Genomic DNA, 20,612 nt, shown 5'->3' on the forward strand with positions numbered 1-20,612 from the left:
GATCTAAGTACAGCTCCGGCGCCAACCACTTCTCACTCCACCGCTACGTTGCAACCCCGTGAACAAACATCTCATCGGCCAAATTTTCCGAGCAACATTTTCCCAACCACAATGCAGACTCCTCCTCCACCACCTATATCTCAACCTATGACACCTATACTCTACGGAGTATCTGGACCTTGTTCCGCCATCAGCAGCTCTTCGTCTCGACGCAACTCTTTGGTAGGATCGTTCTCCGAATATCAGGAAAGCTTCGTCATGAGCGCATTTGGAGCCTCTGAGCCCGGCCAACCACAAAGCGTTTACAGCGGCGAGGGTGCCCAGCAGTTCATCATGCCCACTATTAATGTCCCTAACCGGAAACCATTCACGGAAACCGGAAAGGGCCTTGGGAGACTCAAGCTCCTCGTGGCAGGTAGATCAGGTACGGAATACTGACTGATCGTCATCGTTGAACTTACCGCTGACATACTTCAACCCTTACAGGACTGGGTAAAACGTCCTTGATCAGAGCGATAACACATTCTTGTTCCCATATCGTACACGTTGACCCCACAGTACCAGTAGCGATGGCATCCAAGGGCCTCCTGCCGGCAAAAACGCTACCGAATGACCCTCCAATAGTTCAAGGCACCTTCCAAATTACCGAGACTTGGGCAAGTACCAAGCCTTATCCGCCGTGGTGGAAGGAGCCCGCCCAGTTCAGTTCCTTGTCTACTTCCGGCAGTACCGACGATGCGGTCCTAGACAGGAATGTATGCCTCGTCGATACCCCAGGATACCAGGAAACATGTCGAGTTAGTTGTGAGCCCCCCCAGCATGTGTACTTTTAGTCAAGCTAACAAAACAGCCCACGGACACAATCGACCAGGTCTCACGATACATAGAATCCCACCTTCAAAAAAACCGCCTCGACGGGCTAGGAGATGCAGATGTACTAAAGACAATCGGTGGAAGCGGTGGCTTGCTTGTTGATGCAGTGCTTTACCTGATATCTTACTCAGGTGAGCTCTATATGTTTTATCTGTTTAGGAAGAGTGGCTACTGATGTACGCATAGGCCTTACTTCGACCGATGCCCAATACCTTGGTCAGCTAGGGTCTTTAACCAACGTAATACCCCTTCTTGCGCACGCTGATACCTTGACAACGGAGCAAATCGCTGCAAGCAAGGAGCGCATTGCGAAACAGTTGGACGAAGCAGGCCTCAAGTTGTTTACATTTGCCTCTACTGCATCTAATATGGACGAAGGTGGTATTTATGCCGTATCGAGCGAGTTAGAATCAGACCTCGATGTCATGGACGCTAGCCTTCTTATGAGCTCCGACTACGTACAACCTCTCGTGTCGACCAACCTCTCCTGTCTATTGGAGAGTTTGTTCAGCGTCGATGGGGCTGCGTGGCTACGCCATACTGCAGCAACGAACTTATTGAGTTGGCGCCTTCGTCATCCCGGGGTCAAGAATGGATCTTCTGGATTTGCCATGCGGGCAGAATCATCATCGAGTAGACAGTTACTACGCACTCGGGCAGGATCGATGACACCTCTCGCCATGAGCCGGGTTCCCAGCTATGCTCTTTGTGAAGGGCGTTTTTGCCGCCTCCAGCTCACGAACTGGGCAGCAGATTTGCAACGCAGTCTAGCAAATGAACGGTTGATGCAAGAGAGGAGAGCGCGGGAGCAGGCAGCTATATGGCTTAGAGAACCCTGGAGAGATGGTCACTCTGCGCCAGGGGGTGACGGCAGAGCAATGGCACTAACAAGAACCAAAGGCAAGGGAGAACGGCAGAAGTCTATCTGCAGGAGGAGGCATAGTACCGGCTCGGATCAGAACTGGGCACTGGTGAGGCATCAAGATCCTCTGGGCTTGTTACAGCTCAAAGCCGATTTTAAATGGCAGAGTTGGAATGCTGTGGAAATGGTAGGCGGCCTGGGGCTCCTGGGAGGCCTGGCGTGGTTGCTCGTCTAAAGAGCGGGCCTCTGGCCCTGGCTAACACGACCGGCGAGTAGAGGGAGATGCGAATATGAATTGACAGCACTGATTGTGTGTAATGTGGCATTGGTGCCAGTCTGTGGGTGTTTGTTCGAGAGGGGATTCTTGTGTGGATTTGAGTAGCAATCCCCACCCGTACATAAGAAAAGGAAGATAGATTTAAAGCCCAAAAGGCTTAAAGCCATAATAAACCACACTGTTCTGACAGTGGAGCTGGAGTTGGCTGTCACGCACGAAATTTACGGGAGTCCTGGCTGGACTGAAAGAAAGAAAGTCGAATTCATGTTTTCAGCACTGCCAGATGCGCCCCACTTGCGCACGGATGCTTTCCGCTTAATCAATGGTCCGCTCGTGGGTGGATACCAATCGCTATTTCTGATAGGATAATTGGCATCCCTGATGCAGACGTTGGCCTGTTATGCGCACTAGGTAGTTTGCTGTAGGAGGTCGCTGTAGACGCGCCTTGCCTCTAAGCCTCGCGTCCAGCTAGCTACCATACTGCTAAGGTGATGCAAAGTAGGCTCTGTACTTCTCCCGCTTGAGCCAAGCAACCGCAGCGACGCCTGGTTTGGCTTGTTTGCTTTTGTCAAGCGTTTCCTTCCTTCCGAATAATCTTTCTCCATTGAGGCCCCCATTTGCACTCTTCAACACCTGGCCAGGTGCCGCTCCGCCCAATCGCCCAATTTTCTCTTCAGCTGGATTGTTCTTCGCGGCCCCCTTCTCGATTTAGTTCCGAAGCAAGATCCCATCATGGCCAGCGAGGAAAGACCTTTGGGCGTGACGCCGCCCATTTCCACGGCTTTACCCACCGAGTCGGAGAACCAGGCAATGCAAGCTCTCATCGAAGAGCTTAGGAAGCAGAACACTTTCGAGAGCCCTGCAGACACCGAAAAGAGGCAAGCGCGATTATTCGAATTCCAACTCAGAGCTATTCATGCTGACAATATTTGTGATGGAATCCAGACACAAGGTTCTTGAACACCTCGCGCTAATATGCGACGAATTCGTGAAACGAGTGGCCCGGGAGAGGGAGAAGGGCAACGACGCTCTCATCAGAGATGCTAGGGGGAAAATCTTCACTTATGGCAGCTTTCGCTTGGGCGTATTTGGCCCAGGCTCCGATATCGATACCCTCGTCGTCGCTCCGAAATACGTCACCCGTGCTGACTACTTCGATATTTTCCCCGACTTGTTGAAGGAGATGGCTCCCCCTGGAGCCATCTCAGATATGGCCGTCGTTGCGGACGCTTTTGTACCCATCATCAAGTTCGAGTTTTCGGGCATTAGCATCGATTTGATCTTTTCCCGCATCGCCATGCTAAAGCAACTGCCCAAAGACTTTAATGTCCAAGATTCCGGTCTACTTCGAGGACTGGATGAAGCAGAGCTTCGATCTCTCAATGGCACTCGGGTTACGGATGAAATTCTGGGCCTGGTCCCCGAGCAAACCACATTCAAACTAGCACTGCGCGCTATTAAACTTTGGGCACAGCGACGTGCCATCTATGCCAATATCATGGGCTTTCCTGGTGGTGTGGCGTGGGCCATGTTGGTTGCTCGAGTCTGCCAACTGTACCCAAAAGCCGCCAGCTCCGTCATTGTCAACAAGTTCTTCCATATCATGCGCCGCTGGCCATGGCCACAACCTGTCCTCTTAAAGCAGGTTGAGGGGGGCCCTCTACAGGTTCGCGTTTGGAACCCCAAGGTTGGTCCATAATCTACACATCTAGGCGTTTAGCTCTTGAGATATCTACTTACCTTCGCTTAGTTGTACAAAGGAGATCAATTCCATCTCATGCCCGTCATTACCCCTGCATACCCCTCCATGTGCGCCACTTACAACATTACACGATCAGCCATGACTGTCATTCAGCAAGAGCTTCAAAGAGGTTGCGATATCACGGACTCCATCATGATGAGCAAGAGTCCCTGGAGTGATCTTTTCGTGAAACACACATTCTTCACCCAGGGATACAAGTACTATATTTCCGTTATCACTGCCAGTACAGACAAAGAAGCCCACAAGATCTGGTCGGGCTATGTTGAGTCCAAGGTTCGAGTCTTGGTTCAAGGGTTGGAGCAGCATCCGTCGATAGCGCTGGCCCACGCTTTCAATAAGGGCTACGACCGCCGACATAGATGTGCGAATGAGGAAGAGATCCAGCAAGTACAAGCGGGCAATCTATCGTTTCTAGCCAAGGATGGAGACGACCAAGGCGTTAAGGAAGTGCGAGAAGAGAAGATTGAGACAAAAGCTGAACTCAGCAATATACCGGGGCTTAAGAGAGATCAGGATAGTGCTCCTGGCTTGAAGGCCGAGCTATCAGAGACAATTCCAGGACTCAAAGCGGAAGATGATGGTTCGGTTTCCGTCAAGAAAGAAATACCGCCCACTCCCAAGTTGGAAAGCGAAAAACCCGCTCTGCCGACTGAGGTTTTCACAACCACGCATTACATTGGGCTGACTCTTAGCGAAGGTAGGTGTCAGCTGACGGATACATGGTCGACACTTTGTCATCCTAGCCCCCCCCCCTTCTTCTTAAGCGCGGATTACAGTTGGAACAAGCTGACTCTCTAGGCGCGAAATCGCTCGACCTGTCTTATCAAGTGGATAACTTCAAGTCACTGTGTACGACATGGGAGAAGTACGACCCGGTACTTAACTCCTTAACCGTCCAGCATGTGCGAAGGTATGTTGGATGATACTGCCGCTTTTGCGAAGGTGGTTGCTGAAGTCGGAGCAGTTTCAACCTCCCCGATGACGTTTTCGAGCCAGGCGAGAAGAAGCCTCAGAAGCCTCAGAAAAAGCACGCCAATGCGAACGGCGCGGCACAAATCAAGAAACGAGGTCCTTCAGAGGTACTGCATGATTAGAGTATACGGCTATGCCGGAAGACTCATCAAAAGACCACCGTATCTCCGATATGTACCTTGCTGACAGTTTTCACAGGATAATCAACAACCGCCAGCCAAACGCCAACAGGCTTCCGTCACAGCTGCTGGTTGAGTGTGGGTTCTGAGACAGAACATCCCACACACTTCTGCTTTGAGATCGCTCAAGTTCCCGGCTGTGCCATGTGGCTACTGTTTTGCCACGGCGTTTGACAGTCTTGGCTGCGTTTCTCTTGCCTCTGATCTACTAACTAGCAGGGAAACAGAGTTGATGTTTTCACCTAGCATGGCCTGATTGGCTACAAAAATAATTGACAATCCGACAAGACGCGAGTGCAGGTAGTGTGCCAGCGTGAAATGCAGAGAAACCCTCGAGACATTCGGGATGTCAACCAAAACCAAGGAAAAACCAGAACACCTAGTACGTATCGTGGACTTTGGTATGTTGCTCGCAGAGGGTTGCTCGCTCTGGGCAACCTGCGACGAGCGGAGACTACTAAAGAGCAATTCAGTGACAACTCTGGTATTCACAAGAATGGTAAAGGGAGCATACGCTTTGTATGCGTGGTCAATCTATTCTGTACTTGTCTGACCGGACAGGCTACTCAGTTGGCCGGGGGTCAATTGTACACTAGATGTTCAACGGCTTCGAATACAGACTATGCCTTATCCCACTTCGTCGATTCAGTCTCTTGAGATCTTCTGCTATTCAATCTTCAGCTACTCTGGTGCCAATGACATTGCTAAATAAGATACCACCAACCTGAAGAGCGATGAGACGGTTGGGAGAGGTGCATTGCCATATGAAGGTGACGCTCTACAGAGAATTCATGGGCCCTCTTTTTCGTAGCTTTGCTTTGGTCCTTCGTCAGTTCGGTCGGCATGGATGCATACAAGGCCACCGTCAATCATCATCCTCGTCGCTACCGCTCGACCAGCCCTCTCGATATGCGTCGGCGAGGTCAGCCAGTTCGTTGCCGATATCCTCCCGGTCCTCCATGCCAATGGAGGTTGCGACAGTGGAACGCAGCATCGTTATGGCTGCCGATACGGATGTGTCTGTGGAAAGGCTGGTCTTGATACCGAAGGAGTCGGTGGAAGGCTTGCCGCTGCCCTCGAGGTAAATATTGGGGAAACTATCAAGCATGGGGAAGCCCCGGTCCGTGTGGTATCTATCATTAATGTTAGGGACGATACCTGTTTTGTTGCGGCGGTTGGTAAATAAAATAAATAAATAAATTGGCTTACCTTTGGGTGCTGGTCTCTACAAGTGCAGCCTTCGGCCGCTGTTCGCTTTCATCGGTGTCATCTGAGGCTTCTGGCGTGCCACGAGTAGTTATAGTCTGACCAAAAAGATGGGGTGTGCTGCCTGTGCTGCCGCGATTTCTTCTGCCAGACGCGGGCTTCACTCGCAGGATATCGAAGAAGTCGGTATCCAGCTTAGTGTTCTCGTTCTCCTCCTCGCCGTCCGTGGTTGGACGTGATGCATCGTGTCCATTTTTCAATTCCGAGGCAGGTCCAGCAACACTCATCTGGAGACGACTCATGGTTTGCCTCCCACGTAAGTTCAGACCAGCGACGAGGTCGCTTAAATTTGCTTGAAGGCCGCTGCCAGTACCACTGACGCCGAGGCGCGAAGCTATACCTGCTGTCTCCATAGCAGTGCTCAGCAGAGCAGTAGCGTGCCAAGGGGACTGCATGTCCATATTGATATTGGACCGTAGTCGCGTTTGTGGGATGGCCATGGGCACTAACATCGAGGCGTGCTCGCACATGTCCTTGACCGTCCTTGCCGTGTTGGCCATTTGGAGACGCCTCTGATCCTAATGCTGTGTTAACAAGCAAAAAGAAAGAATCCATCAATAACGATGACCTGTGTCTCTTACAATGCGTGCAGCTGGAACAGGAGTCTGCAAACCCCAGACCCAAATCGTGACCTTGCCATACTCGTCCCGGAGGCGCTGGATGTATTCAGTCGCGAAGCCTCCCCAGGCGTCATCAATGGTTGTCACGATCTGAAGACCCTGCATTTGGTCCGCCTCCTCGATAAAGGGGCGGAAATCCCGATCGAGTATGTCATGTTCCTTGTCCAATGAGTCAAAAAGCTCTCTGCCCATTGACCATTTATCAAACGGCATCAGAGACGAGTTGAGCTCATAGTCATAGAGCTGATTGAGAGACTTCGGGTGGTAGAAGACGCGTGAAAAGTCTGACCAGTACCGTACGTCAGACGGCTTGAGCTTCGGTGCGGGTGTACCGAGGTCGAGACTCTGCTGGTAGGCACTCTGTTCTATCTGGGGCTGTTTGTGAACATGAGGGGATCCTTCCCTGACGACGGGAGTGTATGTTAGCTGAGTGGTCAAACCCGAAGCATCAGTGGCAGTGGAAAATGAGTGGCACATACCAGAGGTGAGCGGGAGCACCGTCCTGGTTTGCCTCGTAGAGAGCATTGATCTTGCGAAGCGAGCCAAACCCACCCTTCAGGTCGTAGACCACGGTGCGCGGAAGGAAGGTCTCGGAGCCATCCAGTGCCACGCCCGGGCGCCAATGAACGTTGGGGTTTACCGGAGATTCATCCTGGTCCGAATAGGCGAAGTAGGATTCCTATTGTGGAAGCAAAAAAGTAGTCAGCTTCAAGATTAAATCGTATACATTCGCTGCAACTATGTACCTGGGTGTTCCAGAAATGAGTCGCCGCATAGTTGCTCAGCTGACCTAGCTGTAAAGTGATAATTTCATGCATCTTGTTCTCAAGCACCAATATCCGTCCTACCCAGCTTAGCGACTTAAAGTCCCCGTAGAGTCTTGACCGATCAAGTTCCGGTGCAGTCAACAGGGGTCGTAGCGGATGGTGCCGGTGGGTGAAAAACGAAGCTGAATGTTAATGTGTTGATCGGTCGGCTGCTGCCGTTTAGCCCGTCCAACCTTTGAGCTGAACTATTTCCTAGTGGGGGTGGAGACGGACTCTGACCGGAGCCTCTGTGTGACGGCATCCGACGGGTCCGATAAATGGACGCCGAACCGCCATGTCGCCGTCCAGTCCAGGAGTGCGCGCTTCAGGTGTCGTAATATATGAGGGCCAAACAAGCCATGCCTAGATTTAGGCACACCGTACCTGCATAGCATAGCCCAGGCAAGTTGGATACCGTTTCCAGGGAGTGTGATTATATGTCAATACTGAAAATCAAGGGAGCAACAGTAGGCCCCAAATACAGGGCGACTGCGTGACCTGTGGCTCCGAAATTGTCTCACAGCCAAAGGTTCCGGATTCCAGGGAGGAAGAAGAATAGGTAGGAATGAGAGCATATGTTCTTCTCCTTTGATTGGGCTCCGGTCACGGTTCCAGCGCGAAGTCATTCGCCGAGGGTGTTTAGTCACGACATGAACCCCCGAGCGCTGAGTCAACCCCTGTGAAGGCCTGGAACATGCGTGTTGAATTTGTATCTACGGACTTTAAGGTCCTACTTGAGAGGTCTAGAGCAAGGGCAAGGTGGAGTTGAATAAGGTTTAGTTGCTATAGGTAGTAGGGAGTAGTTGGGAAGTGGTTGAGGTCCTTGACACAGATAAACGTTACGCGAGTCCTAGCGGAGGATAAATAAGCAGAGGTACAGTGTTGAGACTTTGGCTTAGATGATGAACACTGTACGTGTGAAGTGGTGGAGCCGGTGCAGTAAGGAAGAGACTGGGCTAGGGTGGGGAAAAAACATTAAAAAAAAACGGCCAACAGAGAAACACGACAGCACAGGGCAGGTCAGGGGTACGCGTCTTTCGCGCACAATGCACGTAATTTCTCAAGTACCTGGGTACTTTGGCTCGCCTCTGTCGTGTTCCGTTTACTCTGTACCGTCACTTTTTCCTTCCCTTCCCTTTCCCTTTCCCCTGGTGCTCCGTACAGTGCCTTACTTAATTAACGCCTCCCCCCTCTCCCGAAATGGTCGACGCGTGCCATACATTCGCGACCACCACATCTCAAACCCTTGCACAACCCGACCGCCCGCCGACATCTTCAGCTCCGAACATTACCAACTGCCGCTACTCCCACGGCCATCGTTGCTGCTCCTGGTCCTGCAACCTCAGTAAACCTGATTCAATCTGTAGAATCTCGGCGTAATCAGCACCCGGCGCCCAACACGCCAAAACGTGCCTTCGCACCCGATCTCTCAGCCCAGCACCTGCGTCACCACTTACGGCACCCTTCGCGTCCATTCACTCTCCGACAAAAGAGCGACGAAACTCGACTGCAGACTGGTACACCCCCCCGTCTCACCTCGCCAAAAGACGCGCTACATCTTTGTGGCATTTGCCTGCCCCGGACTTTGAACTCGACCCAGCCCTCACGAGTTGACAAGACACGACCTCTCCCCCCCATTCCTCAGAAGCCTGAGGCTGACTACTTGAACCAACGCTGCCGCCATTGTTTGTTCACTTGTGCGCTCTGGTCTTCTTCCTGTTCTGTCCATTCCCGCAGAGGTGCCGCATGCTTGACACTCCTCCACCATGCCGGTCTCAGCGAAGCGCTCGCAGCGCACCCGTCGCGACACCCGCCGTGATACTTCCCCTGCAAGGATAGAAGACAGCTCGCCCACACGACCAGCCAAACGTCGCAAGAAGGTAAGCAAACTCCTGCTCTGGCCTTGACCCTCATGCGCTCCCACCCCCATTCTAACACGGACCCCTCCACTCCTAGGTTGATGAACCACCGCCGACAGAACCCGCCGATGAGGATGAATCTAGCCTTGCCGCCGACCAGTCTGGTCAACCCGCGAGTGACGATGATCAGCTGCTTTCCCAAGTTGTCCAACATCTACAGTATCCCAAAGAAGGCCCCGTACAAGCCAGCAGGGATCATGCGAACTCTATACACGAAGCCAACAAGCACGGTGTTCAGGCTTATGCCAAGATAGCAGCGCAGGATTGGACATTTTACGTCACCAAACTCATCATCAACATTGGTCGTCCATCCGAGGGCGTTAACGAGGACGACGAGGAATTCGTTCACATCGACCTCGGCCCAAGCAAGATGATTTCTCGGCAACATGCCCGTATATACTTCAGTTCAAAAGAGGAAATATGGTTCCTCGAGGTAAAGGGAAGGAATGGTGTCAAGGTCAACAATGTCGGCCTAAAACAAGGGAGCTTACGGCGCCTAGAGTCTGGCGAGGTTCTAGAGGTCGGTGGTACAGAGATGATGTTTGTTCTTCCAACAGAGATCAGCCCCTTACATATCGATACTCTCTACCTGAAGAGGGCCGGCCTATCACGACAACATATCACGAGCCCTCCTCAGCAGAGAACGGACTTGCCAGATGAGCCATCATCGGCACTTGGCTCTATCATTCGGAGTTCCCGAGGCCAGCAATTCCGCCAACCCATTGCACCGGCTCCGACAGATTACAAGCGGCCAGGCACCCCTCCTTCAGCGCGTGGAAAGCCCACGCCCTCGCAACATAAGTCACCACATTACTCAAGTTCGGGGACTTTGTTGCTGAACTCAAATGATATCGACTTAAGCCTCGACGAAAACAAGCATATCAAGCCACAATACAGCTATGCTCAAATGATCACCCAGGCTATCATCAACACACCTGAGGGAAAACTCAACCTAAACGGTATTTATAACTTTATCATGAACAACTATGCCTATTATAAACACCAACAGGCCGCTGGCTGGCAGGTATGTTCGTGTTCATCCTGGTCTGCTCTTACATGCTTACTAACTCTCATCTAGAATTCCATCCGCCATAATCTTTCCCTGAACAAGGCTTTCGACAAGGTGGCGAGATCCACAGACGAGCCCGGTAAGGGTATGAAATGGCAGATCGTTCCGGAGGCTAGGGAGGAAATGACCCGAAGCGCATACAAGGGCGGCCGAGGTGGCCACAGAGGTTCCTCGGCGCCTTCCTCACCCAGTCAGTTGAACTATATCACTCATGGACCAAGGGACGTGAATGCCAGGGAACCGGCGTCAGCACGGAAGAGGAAAGTCTCGGTGACGGGATCACCACCTCCGAGCTCCTCTATGGCTGCCGTGCAATCTACCCCAGACCGGAGCACGCGCCGGCTTGCGCCGCCCAGTACGGCGTTGACTGTAGATGGCAGTCCTCTTCCGCGACCACGGAAAGGTGGTGCATCCGCATCAGCCAGCTTTACCTCTACCAGCTACAACGATCAATCACCCACATTGACTTCGTCCTATCTTCCAGACGAAGGCGCATCCTTCGTGACGCCGGCACCTCACCGCGTTCATCCTCGGCTTGCCCCGCCAAGTACTGCTCAACGGCCTAGCCAACACATGCCAACTAGTTCACCAGCGCCCTTCTGGAAGTATGCGGACATTGGCAGTACACCACTGAAGCCTGCAGCACATTTTGACATGAGTCCGTCTAAGCCCTCTTTGGGCGGCATACCGCAAAGCAGCAGTCCACCTCCTGCAAAGTCGCCCAATCTCAGTCCTACAAGATCACAACATAAAGAATCGTCGCGAGAAACGCCGAGTGAACCTCCAAATCTACCCGAGATTGAGGAAGAACAAGGATTCGATCTGGCAAAGTAAGTTACTCCAATATGGCAGAGTCCATCAGTCCAGTATCTGACTATCATTATAGGGGTTTCCAAAGTATCGGGTCGTATCATGCGCCTGTAAGTAGGGGAATATCTGTGGCTAGCGCTATGAATGGCCACTCTTAAAGCAGGGTAGCTTCGGCCAAATAATGAATATATGACCACTCGTGCCCCCCTTCCGGTCACCTTGCATCGGCAGTCGAAAAATTCATTCTCAATGGTCAAGTTTCTTTCGGTGCCACACGAATTGATGCGAGAGTGAAGATAGTGTGATATTGAACGGCGCTGCTCATTGCTGCTTCTCTGCATGCCTATATGAATCGTAGTACCCGCAGATGCACCCCCGACCTTTTGATGTCCATCCAATCATCTATACGTATACATGCCCCGGCCTCATCACAGATTCTACGATACAAGTACAAGAAAGTGGTTAGTTGCCACCATCAAGGAACCCAAGACGGTACGGCAGCTAGCAGTGGCTAAACGTCAACCAAACAGTTGCTTTTTACCTTATTTCGAGGACTTGCCCCTCCTCTTGGGGTTACCCCTACTCGGTCTTCCCTTAGAGGGCTTGCTCTGTTGGTCGCCGCCTTCGATAAATTTGATCAACTCGTCAATGCTGCGAGAGTCCATGTGCGGTGACCCATCCAGTTGCGACTGGACGTTTGGTGCGGTTGATACGCGCGGGGCGGCAGCTGACGCCTCATATGGCGAGCCCTTGGGCGTGAAGCGTATGCCAGCGCGCAGACGGCGTGCTTGCGCATCCTTGGCATGCTTGGCAATTGACACGGCATTCTGCGTCAGCTGCTCCAGCCAGCTCTCGGCCTCCTTGGTGTTCTTGTCCTCTGGTCCAAGCTCGTTCAAGAAGATGTTGTAAGACTCGCGCATCCGGCCGACAGCTCCCTTGGAGTCCTGGTCCAAAGCCAAGGCTTGGGCAAGCTGGAAGAGAAGGGTGGCAGCGTTGATGGACTGCTTGCCGAAGACGGTCTCGCAAATGCGTAAGGACTCCTCGAACCACAACCTAGATTCGTGGTATGCCTTGAGATGCTGAAGCATGACAGCGCCGTTGTTGATGGTGGTAATGGAATCGGGGTGGTCAGCGCCGTATATGATCTTCCATAGCTTTAACGCGTGCTTGGCATAAACCAAAGCACCAGTGCTATCACCAGCCTGGTGGAGGAACAAGCTCAGGTTGAGGTAGTTGAGCAGGGTCTCGGCCGAATCGACACCAACAGTTCTCTCTGACACAACGATAGCTTTTCTAGCCAGCTCAACGGCAGCTTCCTTCTCGTCCAGCTGATAGTAAAGCATAGAGAGTGTGTTATACACACGTGCAACCTCGGGGTGGAGGATGCCGTAGATCTGTTCATGCAAGGACAACGATTCAAGAAGAAGTTCTTGTCCCAACTTGCGCTGGTTCTGCATGATAGAGATACGACCAGCCTCCAGAGCCTCTTCGGCGAGAGCGCTACGAGGGCACGAGTGCTTTACGACAGGCACAATGTTGACAATGTCGTCCGAAGTGAAGGTGGTCGCTGGGGCCGCCGGGACCGAGGCTGCGGGCGACGCATCTCTAGCTGCCGCCTTTGTCTTCTTCCTCTTCTTGTTGCCCTCTCCATTGGCCTGTCCATTGGTCGCTGACGCGCCGTTGGTGGCAGGGGTAGGGGCGGCCTTCTCAACCGGCTTGCTGGTGAAGTTGTACTCATTAGCCTGCAACTGGAAACCAAGTTTCAGAGAGATTTCGCGAAGAAGTTGCAAAGGCTTGACGTGGGAGTGCCAGTCTGAGTCAAGTTGGTATCTGAACCTCTTCAGGGTCTGCTCAGAAATGCTGGTCCGAATGGACTCGGGCGTAGCCTTCTCAAATGACAAATCAGCATCGGAATAAAGTGCTCTCAGAGAGGAATCGATCTCAGCGGCCGGCTTAGGGTTTAGCCGGTATCCCAGAAGGCAGTTGAGGAGATGGGAGATGCATGATGAGGTGAAAGGTGCCGGCAAGTGTCGAAGATAAGTTGCGGCGACATGCTTGAAGGATCGAGCGACCATGTCTTGAACGCAGATATCCTTTAAGCACTGTAGGCGAGGGTCCTGGCAGAGCGCTGCGACCTTGCCGGTGTATCTGATGTTGATACCTCTCTTGTGCAAGAGACGGCCGAGAGACTGGCCATCCATAGGGAAGCTGATATCACAGTCCGTGAGTTCGCGGACGAGATCAGGAATGACCTGCTCACGAAGGTATTGAGAAGCGAGCCGAACCTCCTGCTCGTCCTGCTTCATCTCGACCTTTTCGGCATCGGTCTGTGGGACTTGTCCGCTGAAGACGTCGGGGTTCAGCGAAAACTCGAATTTGGAAAGGTCGATGTGGTCTTTTGAATCCTTGGACTCTTTCGGTGTCTCAGCCTCATTTGATTCCTTGGTCTTCTCGGCTTTGACGGGCTTCTTGCTGGGTTCCGTCTCTCCCTCACTCTCACTTTCGCTCTCGCTCTCACTCTCTTCGCTCTCTTCGCTGTCGTCACTGTCATCACTCTCTTCCTCAGCTGAAGCTTGCTGGGGCTTCTTGGGCTCAGCGGCTGCCTCCTTTGTCGCATCTTTAGAGGCCTGCCCACGCCGAGCCAGCTCTTCATCGACCCAGGCCTTCATTTTCTTTCTTCCGTACGAGTCAATGAGTTCCGGACGAAGGACGGTCATGCGATGAGGGTATTCAACCTTGTCTTGCTCTTCCAGCCAGTCAATGTCCAGGGGCGTCACGCGGTACAGGTCCAAGACGTATTTCCTTCCGTCGGTTCCCAGGAGGCCTTTGGTTTCCACACTGGCCTCAAGATCAACGCGCTTGCCGTCCTTGTCCCAGACAGCGTGCTTCTTGACCTTGAGGGCGCGCGACAGCTTCTCGAAAACAGGGGCGAAGCGCTCATCAGCAGCCACGACGTCTTTGCCGTCGACAGCACCATAGTCAATCTGGTTTTCGCCAGGCTCCCTTTGCTTGAAGATACCCGGGACAATGCTCTGGCCAACAATGCGCTTTCCGAGGTAGTCAACCACAACTGTGGCAGGAGTGAAAAGACCGTCAATATCGAGCTGGTTGACTAGTCTAACGCCTGCAACGTCTTTGCCGGTAGCAACACGGGCAGCTTCATCACCTCCCTCGGATGTGAAGGTACCAACACCATCGGCCCCAAAGGAGAAGAAAACGTTGTTGTAGACGAAGATTTGGGCATCCATACACTCTGTAGGGTTCAGAGGGGCGATTTCGCCGCGAGCAACGAGCACGGCACCGCGGGTGGCCGCATCATTGTAGTCAGCAAACAGCTTGGACATGAGTCGCTCGCGGAAGACCCTGTCTTGGACCGTCTCTTTGGGAAGCTCCCGTGCAGACTGGAATTCCTCGTTCCAATCTCGCAAAGTGTCGGTGTTATCGGCACCAGCAATCAGGTACGTCTCCTGAGATCGTGTCCAGTCGGCGGAGTGAGCGCAGAGGGGGGATGAAGAAGAAGGTACAATCCAAGGTGCGGAAGGGATGGCGTTTGTAATTTGGAAGGTTGCAAGCGGGTCTTTGCGGTTGTTAAAGTCCTGCAGCTTGAGGAAGGATGGGGAAAACGAGGGCGAGACGAGATCAAGCAGGCTCAGTAGGGAGTGGGCCGAGTGGCCCTTGGGGGCTGGCCGGGGAAAAGGGTCAAACTTGCTGTTGGATGACTTGTTGATGAAGAAGCCCCCAACATAAGCCGTGATCTGGTGCTGCTCGCCTTCATTGGTAGTGGCGACAAGGTACAGAAGGTGCCCTCGCTGCTTGAGGTGAGCTGGCGGGGGGTTCCAGGGCGAGAGTGAGATCGACTTCACCGTCTTGGGGGCTTCCTCCTCCGTTGCCGGAGGCAGCAGGGTCGAAATGGGGACCGGCGCGCCGAAGGTATATTCCTCCTTAGCCTCCGAGGCAATCTGAGCTTGCTCTCCGTTGGCCTGCTCCTCGGTTTGCGGCGCAACAGTGTCGAGAAGGGAATGACCGGGCAAAATGCCTTGAACCGCATCCGTACGGTCACCGGCAGCGCCAATCAGCTCCCTGATCCTCACAAAGTGTATGCGCGCCTCCTTCTCAGTGTAGGGATCCTCAATCAGGGTGACTTCGGGATGTTCGCTAAGGCCCTCGATGTCGGAAATGGGCAGGAAGTCATTGATACGCTCGCCATTGTGCTCCAGGTGGAAGCAAGTATATTGGAATGCCACTGGCAAATCGATGATCGACTGTCGCACTTCGTGGACCTGCTCTTGGGGGGAGACCTGTGCGGTGCCAGTCAGCGAGCGTCCTCGCATATGGGTTCAACGTAGCTAACCGTAATTTGCATTTGGCCAGGCTCATGGGGAAGCTTGATGGTCAGAGTGATCAAAGCTGTATGCCATGTCAGTACCTTGGCTCCAAGCTACTGGGAGGTTTTCTTATTCACCTTCCAGCCCCTGATCGAGCTCATTGCCCTCAACCTGAGGCTCAGCCTCGACGGGAGGCACCAGCTCCTTGGAGGCATTGTCTGCGATATGTCATGTTCAGCTTGGAACTGATCAAAGGGCGTCACGGGTGGGGCTATTTGTGCCCGTGGCTGGCGGTACCTTTGCCTGTGGGTTGTTCGGATTGGGACATTGGTACTCTTGTTTGCGGAAGAACAGGGAGAACCAGCTGTTTATATCCCAAGCTGTGGTTTCGGCCGGGAATGGAGAATGGAGAGGTGAGGGGTGTGACAGGTTATATCGTAGCTCTGAAGCGGAGAGGGTTGAGTGGAATTCAACAATCGCACAAACCAATAAAGGGTTACGGATCGGAATTAATACGGGGTAGAAGGTAAGGAGCGTCTATACAGAAGACAGATGCACAGCTCTTAGGTGGCGTATAGAAAAAACGATACTCAACCTAAAAGGAGCAACTTTCCACTCAACGGCCAGTTGCAGATCGAGGGGGGTAGAGGGTAAAAGGTAAAGGGTAGAGTTCGAATGACTGGAGCAACGGAAAAAAAATTCACGGCAGAAAAAAAGTCGCGTTGTCATTCATCAATTGACGGCAATGCACCGGCCCGGCAAGCTGGAGCTCGGTTTTTTCGGACCCACTCCGCTGGAGAGCTCTGTCGTGGTGTAAGTACCCGCAACTTCCCCTAATGAGGAGTAAGGCGAAGGGGGTACGGGCCCGTAGCGTGTCCCCGGTGCTGGCCTGTCGGTACCTTTTCTCTCCCCCTAAACTGCACTTACCTAATACGCCTTGAATCTCTGATTGGATGCTAGGTATGGTGCACCGGGGTGGTCCCCGCACGTGACCTATCTTCATTGGCTGCTCCAATCTTGTTTAGGAGAAGATCCATATCTACCAACTATGCCCGATTAGGAATAAAGTAAATAGTCCTTGTGATGAATCGTATTGAAGCATCACATCTTATATTCACTTCATCTCGCTCAACATTGACTACTTCGTTAACATCAACTATCATATACTCTTTGCTTTCTTGGTGTATTTCAATTCTCTCATATTTGCCTCAGCGAATACTATTCTATTCACCCAACGGCGATCCAAGGTAGGCTATGCCCCTTTGTTGTTTTGCCTCTCTTGGAATGAGACACGACATCACCATCTCCTTGCAATCCAGGTGTTAACTTTCCTCTGGCGTTCTTCTTTTCGTATCTCTACAATACCAGACTGGCTCGGAGTGAATGCTCTTCGAGATGGTGAGAGATAGCGACCTAATGGCTCTTGGTGGCAAGGTTCGGCGGGAACCCAATGATATTGGGCATTCCAGTCACTCTGGGTTATTTTGGACATCATCGAGATGCCACCGACTTTTGCGCCCTCTTCAGTCACGAATAATTGCTTTACGAAAACTCGCGGCATCTGAGAAGGCTGGTTGTGGACAGGACTCATATGAGAATGGGGACCTCGACAGAACGGCTTGTCACCGACCGACGAAGAAGTTGAAGGTTGAAACTGACACGGAATATGCACATAATCGGCGAAAACCACCCCGCCGCACATACTCCAAGAAGTTACCCAGTAGCCCGTTTGCAGATTCGAGCTGTCTACTACCCAAAGCCCCCTCTCGAGCCCAGTGTCATCCTCGTTCCCGGCCCAGTACTTCGAGTTCTGGTGTTCCCAGCGTCTCGACTCCGATTCTTCGCAAAGTCAAATATCATATACCAACCCTTTCTGATTTTCCGACGTGCGAGGAGGGGGGAGACAGCTATACGCCGCTGAAGACGGTGAGGCGTGGACCTCTAGAATCATCACTGAACAAGTTGGAGCGCGTGCGGCACTCTTTCCGGCCATCCAGATGCCAGCTATACGAGGGTATCATCCATGACTTGGACGCTATACTACGCTCGACTACTCTTAAGAAACCGCCCGTCGGAAAGAACTCGCTCCTGTCGATGTGTATTCGCAAGGTGCCCCAGTGTGCAGCAGCTATTGAGGCTTGGGAGAGATCTAAAGCAGCAAACCACGGACCGGTGTCTTCTATCAAGCAGATGAGCTACTCCCTTCGTGTGTACGATGAGCTGGAAACTCTGGGCGGTGCAGGCAATGGCTGGAGCCATCTTCAAGCTCTCCTCAGAGCACATGCCATCTACATTTTGACCGAAGTTATCATGGACGGCCTCTTGGACGTCGCATTCGTTCACATTTTAATCGAGCATTGCAAAGCCATCGAATGCCCCTACGAAACAGCGAAGCTCATGGAAGCACTGCTTGGCCTTTCCCATCTCAAATCGCGGGAAAATACAGAGAAATTTTGCAGCGAGACTCAAGGACAAGTGCTGGTTTCACTGGCAGATCTGGCTGGCCAAACTGGCATCGAATTCCACTTGCTCGAAACTGTCACACCGTTGTTGATCAGCGGACATCTTCCTGTCGCTACGCTTTCGACGAAATTATTTGGATTTCTCTGGACAGCAACAGCATGTTCGGTACTCGAGCAAAGGGCGCACCCCTCTGCAACCCGGTTTGCAGCCACGGGGCTGGGGCTACTATGCATCTGCTCATTCCCAACGCGGAAACGGCGTAGGGCCAAGTTCAGAACAACACCCACATCGGCGAGGTTGACATTGTCAAGCGTACTCGGAGCTCTATCAGCGATGGCTATGATCTCGCAAAACTTCGGAAACACTACAGACGGCACAGAAACAAGAGGACGGGGCCGAACACACAGAGTGGTATTGCAAATCCTTCACGAAGCCATGGCATTAGTGGTCAGTGAAGGGGGCAGCAAAGAGGCCATGTATCCCTTACAGTTAGCAATATTCTTGTCTACACGTTCGGACTTGGCACACAAAAGCATGGTACGGCTCAAGCAAGTGGTCGAGTCCTTAGGAGGTGGTTTGGACCCAAGAAACCCCGAGTGCACTCGCAGAAACCACAGCGAACTATTTGATACAACAATTGCCCTCACCTGCTCGATCGCTCACTGTTGTGGTAGAGCCACAAACCAACCGTCCAACCAGTATTTCGACGAGATCTGCAAGCTGGTTGACAGGCTTCAGGCTCCAAGCTTCTCAACACTACGGGTAGACGGCGCTTTCCTGTTAGCCCAGAAAACTGACGACCTACGAGATCTCGTCTTCGCGGAAACTATAACAGAGGTCTTGACCGGAAACAATGCGATTGCCACCCACATTGGCGCAAAAGCTACATTCTTTGCCGGGTACCGATGGGAAGAAGGCATCAGTGAGTGGATTGCTGTCAGTCCGACCGCGAAGCGGCGAGGCTTCACCACTCGAGAAGTCATATTGCCCCGCCGAACCGGCAAAGATAATGGGAAAGGGGACGCCCTGTTGGCTCGTTCGGAGCCGGAGATGACGACACGAGCCACCTACATAAGAAGGCATTTGGCGGCAACGGCCGTTACGGCAAGCAGGCCGGACGGGCACCAAGTGGACCGGCGGCTGGTGGGGAGGGAGAGGGAGAGGAGGATAGATGACGAGGATATCGGCAGTATGCCTAAAGACGTGCACGTGGTGGACGGTATCGACGAGCTTAGCACGTGCCAGGAGAACCAGCCACGAGTTCTGGGCAAGTCCGGATTGAGAAGCCAGGCAGTTAGAACACAAGGCGGATGCCGGCGTGTGATCCTGAGCAAGGCAGGGCCTCGCAAGGTCCTAGCGGAGTTAGGCTTATCCGCCAATGTGACTGGCTGCGGCGACGATGATGAACTAGGATTGTAATGATGATCGCAGCAGATAGACAGCCAAACAGGCCAGCGAGGTTACGGGCCAACCGGACTCAGCCCAGTTGTCAAGCTAGGTTTCAATACCTTGTCAGTCTGTGGAGATGTGACTGGGAACATGACATAGGAGTGACACGGGTGTGGATTTCGCCATGAATGTTTGTTTTCTTCCCTCACCAATTGCGGTCTACCATTTCTTGCTTGTTCGACAAATTGCATATTCCTTTCTTTTGTCAGTGCGGTAAGATTATGGATAAGACGTTTCTGAGCAGCAGATGCTGGCAGAATGCCTTTCAATCCAAATAAGTATACTAAACTCTTGGAGGCATGAATTGAGCTGTAGTGTAGATCAGCAGACTCTCTCCCCGCCAATAACCCTGTACGTTACAGTCGGCGTGCGCGAACGGTTATCTCGGCGAGCAAACAGACAGTAGTAGAAAGAAACACTAGAGAAATGCACGAGAGAAGACTGAGAGCAGAATGCGTTGTCGATTTGGTTTGGGTTGTTCAGACGAAATGGTGATGTGATGCATTTCCCGTCAGGACAGCACGCCCTGTTCAATGCTTCGGGCCGATTTGCAGTGGTGGCAGATTGAGGCAGGCTGGGTCACGTTGGAGTTACACCTACTGCCATAAGAAACGCTGGGAAACAAAAAGAGAGTGCCAAACTAGAATGATGTAGGGCCGGAACCTGCCCGTTGTATCGACTCTGTCAGGACGAAAGGTGTCGGAAGTTGTATTTATTGAATGGCTGACGAGCTTGAGACGCAGTCTTACGCAAATGAAGTAAGACATGCACAAAAGGACACTTTGAGAATGTAGAGCCGTCTGTGCAATATTCGCCGACGCACACAAACAAGAAGACAACACGCGGCGACTTGGGCAAATGTTACATACGCAGCAGGGCTATGATCGGAAGGTATGTGCCGGGGTACGGATGCCAAGAAGTTAAATGTCCAGACCAACGGCTCTCGGACGAGATGCGGTC

General features: G+C 52.5%; 6 protein-coding genes across 6 annotated transcripts; 4 read left to right on the forward strand and 2 right to left on the reverse strand.

The window, feature by feature from the left end:
• Nucleotides 1-111: 111 nt before the first annotated feature.
• EsH8_IV_000645 (Septin-domain-containing protein) lies at nucleotides 112-1,970 on the forward strand (the record flags this gene model as incomplete). Its single annotated transcript, XM_083265535.1, has 4 exons — nucleotides 112-424; nucleotides 487-797; nucleotides 851-1,004; nucleotides 1,060-1,970. The coding sequence occupies 4 exons, from the start codon at nucleotides 112-114 to the stop codon at nucleotides 1,968-1,970; spliced, it is 1,689 nt and encodes a 562-aa protein (XP_083124430.1).
• Nucleotides 1,971-2,744: 774 nt separating this feature from the next.
• EsH8_IV_000646 (polynucleotide adenylyltransferase PAP1) lies at nucleotides 2,745-5,001 on the forward strand (the record flags this gene model as incomplete). Its single annotated transcript, XM_083265536.1, has 6 exons — nucleotides 2,745-2,890; nucleotides 2,958-3,699; nucleotides 3,763-4,471; nucleotides 4,573-4,684; nucleotides 4,739-4,853; nucleotides 4,945-5,001. 6 exons carry the CDS (start codon nucleotides 2,745-2,747, stop codon nucleotides 4,999-5,001), a joined length of 1,881 nt encoding a protein of 626 aa, XP_083124431.1.
• A 789-nt stretch (nucleotides 5,002-5,790) lies between these two features.
• EsH8_IV_000647 (tubulin domain-containing protein) lies at nucleotides 5,791-7,629 on the reverse strand (the record flags this gene model as incomplete). Its single annotated transcript, XM_083265537.1, has 5 exons — nucleotides 5,791-6,058; nucleotides 6,135-6,709; nucleotides 6,773-7,214; nucleotides 7,291-7,490; nucleotides 7,558-7,629. 5 exons carry the CDS (start codon nucleotides 7,627-7,629, stop codon nucleotides 5,791-5,793), a joined length of 1,557 nt encoding a protein of 518 aa, XP_083124432.1.
• Nucleotides 7,630-9,383: 1,754 nt separating this feature from the next.
• Nucleotides 9,384-11,573, forward strand: EsH8_IV_000648 (fork head domain-containing protein; the record flags this gene model as incomplete). The annotated part of the gene is made up of 4 exons (XM_083265538.1): nucleotides 9,384-9,497; nucleotides 9,574-10,560; nucleotides 10,615-11,435; nucleotides 11,492-11,573. 4 exons carry the CDS (start codon nucleotides 9,384-9,386, stop codon nucleotides 11,571-11,573), a joined length of 2,004 nt encoding a protein of 667 aa, XP_083124433.1.
• A 384-nt stretch (nucleotides 11,574-11,957) lies between these two features.
• Nucleotides 11,958-16,068, reverse strand: EsH8_IV_000649 (translation initiation factor 3 subunit CLU1; the record flags this gene model as incomplete). Its single annotated transcript, XM_083265539.1, has 4 exons — nucleotides 11,958-15,713; nucleotides 15,767-15,822; nucleotides 15,878-15,958; nucleotides 16,038-16,068. The coding sequence occupies 4 exons, from the start codon at nucleotides 16,066-16,068 to the stop codon at nucleotides 11,958-11,960; spliced, it is 3,924 nt and encodes a 1,307-aa protein (XP_083124434.1).
• A 1,088-nt stretch (nucleotides 16,069-17,156) lies between these two features.
• Nucleotides 17,157-19,622, forward strand: EsH8_IV_000650 (uncharacterized protein; the record flags this gene model as incomplete). The annotated part of the gene is made up of 1 exon (XM_083265540.1): nucleotides 17,157-19,622. One exon carries the CDS (start codon nucleotides 17,157-17,159, stop codon nucleotides 19,620-19,622), a length of 2,466 nt encoding a protein of 821 aa, XP_083124435.1.
• Between the last annotated feature and the right edge of the window lie 990 nt (nucleotides 19,623-20,612).

Source organism: Colletotrichum jinshuiense, chromosome 4 (genome assembly GCF_051148585.1).
Source record: "Colletotrichum jinshuiense chromosome 4, complete sequence".
Taxonomy (NCBI): domain Eukaryota; kingdom Fungi; phylum Ascomycota; class Sordariomycetes; order Glomerellales; family Glomerellaceae; genus Colletotrichum; species Colletotrichum jinshuiense.